Source organism: Nansenia antarctica, assembly GCF_963989245.1.
Source record: "Nansenia antarctica genome assembly, chromosome: 12".
NCBI classification, from domain to species: Eukaryota; Metazoa; Chordata; class Actinopteri; order Argentiniformes; family Microstomatidae; genus Nansenia; species Nansenia antarctica.
The window spans coordinates 18,415,232-18,423,570 of NC_137682.1; the positions used below are offsets into that span (position 1 = coordinate 18,415,232).

The following is an 8,339-nucleotide window of genomic DNA, read 5'->3' on the forward strand; positions in this document are numbered from 1 at the left end:
TCCAAATGATGTTCCCCTCCCACAGTCAGTTGCGGGGGTTGCTGGTTCGAGTTCCCAGGGGTACACAGGCGTGTTGGTATGCTTTCGAACACAAAGCATAACACCCACAAGACAATCAGAGCATACATCACTGTACATACAGCACCGCCGTGAGACTGTGATGATCACGGAACGCACTCTTGAGATGAAATGTAAACATTACCGTCTTTATATACATGTGATTAACTAAAGGCTGTTAACGTCAGGCTGTTCATATGAGAATAAAGAGTGCATTATAGAGTGCCATGTTAATTTCACAATCCCCCCCCAAAATATGAATTTATAAATCATAGTAATCATTGCCTCACCGGAAGCCAGGGCATAACTGACAGTGGGTTGATCCGTACAGAAATATGAAATACACGTTCCTTATCCCATGACATGCTCAACGAGCCCAATGCAACAAAGTGACAAACTCTACTTAGCATATGACTGTATGTATTTGCATCTTTGCCCCTCTGCAGTGAGACATTGTCCATGGACGCCCACATTGTAGACAGACTGGTCCACAAAAACCACCATGATGTGGCTGCCTCCAAGCAACCATGTGACCTTTGACCTTGAGTGGGGCCTAAAGGTGGCCTAAAGGTATCAAGTACAATGATTTACTAATGTAGAACCGAGTCAAGCTGTATTAGGTCCCTTGCTTTTTTCCATGATCATTTCCCTCTGTTTCCCCCATGTGTGTGTGTGATACGGCTAACATGTGTGACCCGATGCTCCGTATCGGTGGATGCAGAGGAACTTTTCATCGGAAGGAAGGAAACATGGCAGGTAAATCAATGATACATACACAATCCATAATCTGGTTTCAGAAATACTGTAGGGTAAGGGGAAATGTCTGGAGAAAAAAAAAGGGACACACAAGTGTAATGATCACTGTTGTCATATGAACTGTTACTGTATGGAGAGAGAGAGAGTGAGGGAGAGAGAGAGAGAGAGAATGCTGAGGGAATGCTGCCATGCTGTAGGGTAATGATCTAGCATAACGATCGGAGGACGATAAGAGATACATAATTTAATAGCCGTATTTATTCATTTGAGCCGGAGAGCTTGTTCAATTAGTTCAATTAGTCGTTCATATAGGCAGGCTGGGGTTTGATTACCTTGAGGCTACGGGGAGAAGAACCGCAGTCTCCTTCTTTTGGTTAGGCCGGATCGTCTCGGTTTACTCGGTGCACCGTACCCTGATGTAGAACACTCTTCCTCTCTCGTCCCTTAGTCAATGAAAGAGAGGTCAACACTCCCAAGTGATCTTCTCACTTTCTATGGATCAGTTTACCTACGGTGTTGTAGGTCAATGGCTGCCTATCGGACCCTCTCGAGAACCTGTTTACCGCGGATTCCCTTAAGTGTGTAGCAGCTTGGATTGCAATGGGTGCTTGAGCAGAGCTTGTGTGTCAAGTCAATAGATACAGTCAGATATGTTTAATAAGGGGTTGGTGTGTGGCCACTTCAATACTTAACGCCCCAGATATGAGAACCTGCAGCCAGACCAATGTCCGAGCATGGAGAATAGAGTCACCAGATGAGATCTTTGGCTAATTCATCTCACCCAGTACACTACATTACTGTCATCTGCAAAACAATGCCTTTGTTGTTTTGGTTGTTTCCAGGTGGGGGGAAAAAACAGTTTGACATGCTCTTTTGATTCTTCACACAAATTTGCGAAGCATTAAATCTGCGAGCATAAACAAACATTAACATGTTCAGAGGAGCTGTCTGCGACCTTTACGGAAAAGCCTCCAGCCTCCAGTTAAGAGCTGCAAGTGTGTGTGTGTGTGTGTGTGTGTGTGTGTGTGTGTGTGTGTGTGTGTGTGTATGTGAGCGTGCGTTCGTTCGTGCAAGCGTGCAAGAGAGAGGGGGGGGTGAGGGACAGAGAAATATGGGAACGGGTGGTAATAGTACCGTAGGTAGTAATTTCACTAATGAATACTTTCCTTCCAGCCAATCGAAGAGAATTAAAAAAGGTCTTAAGCTGAGGAAGACAAGGAAGATGCAATTATACTGCAGTAATAGTTATTGAAACATTTGAACTTAAGTCTTTTCTGAAACTAAACTAGTGTGTGTGTGTGTGTGTGTGTGTGTGTGTGTGTGTGTGTGTGTGTGTGTGTGTGTGTGAGTGTGTGTGTGTGTGTGTGTGTGTGTGTGTGAGTGTGTGTGTGTGTGTGTGTGTGTGTGTGTGTGTGTGTGTGTGTGTGTGAGTGCGTGTGCGTGTGTGTGTGTGTGTGTGTGTGTGTGTGTGTGTGTGTGAGTGTGTGTGCGTGTGCCTGTGTGTGTGTGTGTCGTATCGTTCAAAGTAAGTTTCTCTGTAAATTGTGAATCTCCTAAAATGTGTGTGCTTACTGTGTTAGAAGATGAATGTATTTCATTATGGAGGCGATGCAGTATTAAACTCTCAAACCACAAAAACAGTCTCTTGATTGTAAGTTGTTGAAATGTTTGTGATTAATCTTGAGCTAATCATTGATTTGGCCCTAAGAGGGCGGAGGTAACATGTGATGTGGAAGAGGGATAATTGTAGTTTTTATATATTTTATATTCTTTACCCAATCTTTTTTCAATCGAAAATCAATTAAGACTGCACAACACACAAGCAGCTTGTGCGTCTCCTATGAAATCCATAGAAACCTGCGTTTGCGACTCCCATGAGATCCAAAACGATGTCCTAACTCTACTCTATCATCAAGAACATAACATGTTAACATGGTAACATGTGATGTGGAAGAGGGATAATTGTAGTTTTTATATTTTATGTTCTTTACCTTCAATCGAGAATCAATTAAGACTGCACACAGGCAGCTTGTGCGTCTCTTATGAAATGAAATCCATAGAAACCTGCATTTGCGACTCCCATGACATGAGATCCAAAACTATGTCCTAACTCTACAAGAATGATACTACAATGTTTTTCTACTTTGTCGACAGAACTTCCATAACTGCCCATCGCTGCTGCCCCTCTTGGAGAAAGGACTAATAGGTCTGCAGCTGCTCCTGGGTGATGGAACAGACCAATCCAATTAGGTTGTTTCACCTCTAGGCTGGGCTGTGATGCAGCCTGGGCGCGTTAGTACAGTATCCTACAGTGGGACACTCCGCAGCTCTCTCCACGGTACGCTTATCCCGTTGCTTTTACGCGCTCTACGTCTGCAGACACAGTGCCCCGTTTGTACCGTAGGACGCATCACCCATCGATGGAGGTAACACTCTGCCCGAGAGTCTACTACTCCCTCGGCGGAACTGCAAATCCGGGTTGCTGAAGGATTTCAAGAGGATACTTGACAACAATTTCCCTCATTTTCATTTCTAACAAAATGTGGGACTCACACATCTCCCATCCAGTAATTCAGCGCAGCGTCCGCGGAGTGCTAGGAACCGTGTAAGCTTGACTAAAAGGGGATCCCGGAGCATTTGCTCTCCTTCCCCCCATCGGAAAAGAGGAGTTTGCATGCAAAAGGTGGTTTATTTCGGCAAGGTAAGACTCGTGTGTTTTTGGAACGTGGTGTAAATGAAACAGCGATGTTTGTTGCAGTGTTTTGACGCGACTTTGAACAGTGTCAAATGTGTGTGCGCTGATGAGGTGGGTGGATGAGTGTGGATGTTTTGGGTAGTAGGCAAATATTTACAATGTGTAACATAATATTGTTAATTGAGATCATATCTGTCACGGATTTATGTGTGAGAATTAAATGTGATGAGACGCAGGAGGTATAGCCTATGCAACAGTTTTTTTTAAACCACCTTGCAAGTTTGGACAGGGATTTCAACAACGTTTCCAATCTAGGAATATGAAAAGATTTGATGCAACGCAGTACAGCCATATCATTTGCATCTCTTAAAGAATATATTAAGCCATATCAATTAATAAGGCACATACTGTTTGATGATTTGTGGGTTTGAAATGTGCAGTTATTAGGCCTAGGGACAGCAGAAGTCTCACACGCAGCTCGTTGTCACACACAAGGTCCGTTATCAGTCAAGTATCAAATGCAATTGGAAACTGTTGCATCCTCAGCAACATTCGCAGTCCCTCACACGTCATTAACGTGCCAGTTGACCACTAATTAAACGTGGAACGGTACTTTAATTACTTATTGCATTATAGGAAGGAATGTATTCAATGCAATCTGGCTGAATATAACTAAATATTGTGTAGTTGAGTGGGTTGAATTTTGAAATGAACTTTTTACATATGTAATAAGGTTTCACATCCCATCCGTTCCACGCGTACGTTAGACTGTAATAATAGCTTCCTCGAATCGTAACCTTGAGAAGACACAAGGCGATGATAATGATTTATATTGAATGTGGCAGGGAGATAATACTAGTGCAAATTGCAGGTAAACGCGCCCTGAATGAAACGAGCGAATGAGAAATTGCTTTCATTACATTGTGTCCAGTCAGCTCACATTGTTTCATGATCAAACATAAACGCAGGCAGCCCTGCTGTTGCTGGCGGTTTAAATAGAACTACCGTTATGTTATAGCGGTAATTATACTTGAGCTAGGGCTGGTCATCAACAAAACACTGCTTTTATTTGTAGACTGAAACGTAAGCAAAGGAACCTTATGAGGTGATAAAAGATGAATAACTGATATATCATTAAATGGGATTGGAGAAGAAGAAAGGCTATTGCCTAGGAATCCAGATCAAAGTAGCCTAGTGTTATATTGATATCAACAGGTGTTTCTGTCGAGTCAGCACTTTGTAATGTAGGCCTTATCTCATCCACTCCCACCATCATAGAGCTCTTTCAATGTTCCTCGTGCAATGAGTGTGTGGTATTCATTCTCCTGGTGATAACCGAACCCGATCCTATGAACGGTCCATTCCCTCTGTTTCATCTCACAACCCCAATCTCTCTTTTCTGCTCCCTCTCTTCTTCTTTTCAGCCATGGAGGGACTTGTCTAAGGAGGATCCAACATAATTCAGTTCTTTTTTTTTGGAAACATTTTCTACTTTCTGATTTTATCTTCCATCTCTCCGGGATAAGCTTCCTGCCCTCCGCCCCCCCCTCCTCCACCAGCACCATGGCTGAGATGTTATCACCAGGGGGCCCCAAGACCAGCCCCCGGACCTTACCCTCCCTCCCCCCGGAGCCCATCGAGATCATCCGCACCAAGGCCCGGACCAGGAGGGTCCGCATCAACGTGGGGGGGCTGAACCATGAGGTCCTATGGCGGACCCTGGACCGGCTCCCCAGAACCCGCTTGGGCAAGCTCCGGGACTGCAACACTCACGACACACTGATGGAGGTGTGTGACGACTACAGCCTCAACGAGAACGAGTATTTCTTCGACCGGCACCCCGGAGCCTTCACCTCCATCCTCAACTTCTACAGGACGGGCAAACTGCACATGATGGAGGAGATGTGCGCGCTGTCGTTCGGCCAGGAACTGGACTACTGGGGCATCGACGAGATCTACCTGGAGTCGTGCTGCCAGGCCCGGTATCACCAGAAGAAGGAGCAGATGAACGAGGAGCTGAGGAGGGAGGCGGAGACGCTGAGGGACAGGGAGGGAGAGATCGAGTTTGATAACAAGTGCTGCTCGGTCAAAAGGAAGAAGCTGTGGGATCTGCTGGAGAAGCCCAGCTCCTCATTGGCGGCCAAGGTAAGGAAAGCCAGGAAGTGTAACACGATAACACGCGATAACACACCCTGCCCCAGACTCATGTTTTCTCTTTTTAGGAGGTGTCACACCTGTAACGGTGTCCTCATTACTTCTTCCTCACACTGCACAACACATGACGAACGCTCCCTTGCACTTGAACAAGCACAAGAGGTTTTGTCTTACTCATCAGTTGTTAGCTAGAACTAGACTAGAATGGATCCATATGGTATTCACGTCAGGTGTATCTTATCTTTCCTGAGGCTCAATCAGATACACAAGACAGACGAGTCTGAGCGGGATCATTTTGTGTAGAAGAAGAGAGGGGGGAAACGAGGGAAGAGTAGGAGTGCAGGTTGTGGAGTCAAGTGTGATGTATATCTCAACAACAGGCAGCAAACACATTTGGTGCAGCGGACTCACGGCGCAGACACTGATAAATGAGCAAGGAAAGCTTTCACATGGAGGGGGGAAGTGCATTGTTAGTGTCTGAGCTGATAGAAGTCAGATTGCGAAGCGAGGCACTGAAGCGATGTTCAATACACACGGTTCAAGTGATTTCTTCTTTGCTGAGGTGGAGTTTGTCAAAGTCGGGCAAGTCTGTGATTGACATATCTCTACTCGGGCTCCACTCTATGTGTCAATGTGTCGCTTAGTGAGCGAGGCGCTGCTTTTGTGTTTTGGTCTTTTTCTTTCCAACAGTGTTATGGTTACGACAGGAGGTGTCACAGGTTGTTATATTACAGCTCTGACCACATACTATACTTCTTATACAGTCTAGATATTGATATTGATATTGAAAGATTTTCACTGATATTAGATTTTTTTCACAGTGGGCCACTTGTATATGTCCCATCATATCTCATTCACAATACTGTTTTCTTCATAGTTGACTGATCACATCACATACCGGCGTATTGTGTGCCGTGTGTTCACGATGATAGAGACTAGTGCAGTAACACCACTGAGCTCTCTCCTTCCCTTTCCCCCCTCTCTCTGTATCAGTCCTCCATTAGGCAGGCCGGCCTTGATGAAATCCAATCACTGGTAGTTTACGGTGAGCCTCTGCTAGCTTTGACTACTCCAAACCCCGGTGCCTGAGGTTCATATTTCATGTGTGTGAGAGAGGAGAATCATAAACGCATCCTCCTGCAGTGTGACAGGGGTGGGACAGGCACAAGGCTACCTTCCACTGTGAGGAGAAATACACTCTGCCACTGACCGTGTTAGAGAGCTGCTTCCGGGTAGCTTTGTTATGATGCTTCTTTTTTTTTTCTTCTTCCTTCTTCCACTAAATGCAACGTCATCCGTTTCGGATGGGACGTTTCGCCTTAGCCGAGACAGGTCGAGGAATCACGCGTGATTCAATTTCAGTCCCTTGACGCCGTCCCGTGTCTAATTTATGATTCTGAGGGAAGGAGGGGGGAGGGGGGGAGGGGGGGAGGGGGAGGGGGGGAGGGGGAGGGGGGGGGAGAACAAAAAGAAAGAATAAAAAGAAGAGGGTAATGACGCTAGAATACACGGTTCCAGGCGGAGGCGAGCTACCGGGCTATGACTTACATAGACTGTACTGTAGGCTGTCACCGTGTTAGTGTCCTCTCCTCCTTCACTGTCGGAGGAGGTAATACCTTGATGAGCTCCGCACGGCTGGGCAACTTGTTCTAAATGAAATAGTGATTTGTGTGTCTCCTCCACCCCAGCCGAGCAGTAGCGTTCATGCACTACCGGGGAAGACGACGTGTTTCACATAAATCAAATCCAAAACACGGCTGCCGATACCTAATTTAAGGATAACTCTACATAAGTCACGTCTACGGCGTCATTTCATATGCCGCGGGGTATTTACCATGATTTACATGGGGTATTGAGTTTACCTCTAGAGAGTTCTCCTCGATGTTGCTGACCTATTCACTATTACAGTATAACGGGGGAAGCCTGGGCAACTTCAATGGGGGAGATCCCTCCTAAATCAAATCACATTGACATTCTGCTGACATCTCATGAATAGGATCTTGAACGTGACTGCAATGGCTAACATGGGACCCTCTAATCACGCAGAGGTTATCCATGGCTGAGAACACAGCTAAAAAAGGACTTTCCTCCTCCGACCATGATGAGGCATCTCAGACAGGCTCTCAGAAGTTGTGAAAGCTTTTTTTTGGGGACGAGGCCCAGTCTAACCCCACGAGAATGTCATTACCAGCAGGTTACATAGGCCTGGGCCTTTATATGATGCCACCTGAGCCTTTTGTCGAAAGCCATCATGCACACTCTTCTCCCATCACACTCTCTCTCTCTCTCTCTCTGTCTCTCTCTCCCCCACTCTCTCTCTCACACTCGTCTCTGTCTCTGTCTCTGTCTCTGTCTCTGTCTCTCCCCCCCCACCCCACCCACCCCTCTCTCATGGTGTAATATTGCTCTAAGGGGATTTTAACATAAGCATGTGGCGCAGGTTTATTACACCTCCCTCCCTTTAAACAAAGGTTAAGTATGAGAGCCTTGACATTTACGGCAGGCTCACGGTACGGGTGCAGGATTACTTTATGCATGCAGTGACAGACAGGACAGGCTGGGGGAGTGAAGGGCCTGGTGCTGGACAGACAGTAAGTAGGATGTGAGAGAGAGAGACAGAGAGGGACAGAGTGGTGGAGAAGAGAGAGAGAGACAGAGAGGAAGGGTGGGACAGAGA

General features: G+C 46.0%; 1 protein-coding gene across 1 annotated transcript in view; it reads left to right on the forward strand.

Moving 5' to 3' along the window:
- Positions 1–5,071: 5,071 nt before the first annotated feature.
- The window catches only part of kcnb2b (potassium voltage-gated channel subfamily B member 2b), a gene marked incomplete at both ends in the record, with an annotated part of 91,835 nt that continues 88,567 nt past the window's right edge, over positions 5,072–8,339 (forward strand). Inside the window, one exon of the mRNA XM_080543611.1 lies at positions 5,072–5,653. Coding sequence (XP_080399737.1) covers positions 5,072–5,653 — 582 coding nt within the window. The remainder of the gene's footprint in view (positions 5,654–8,339) is intronic.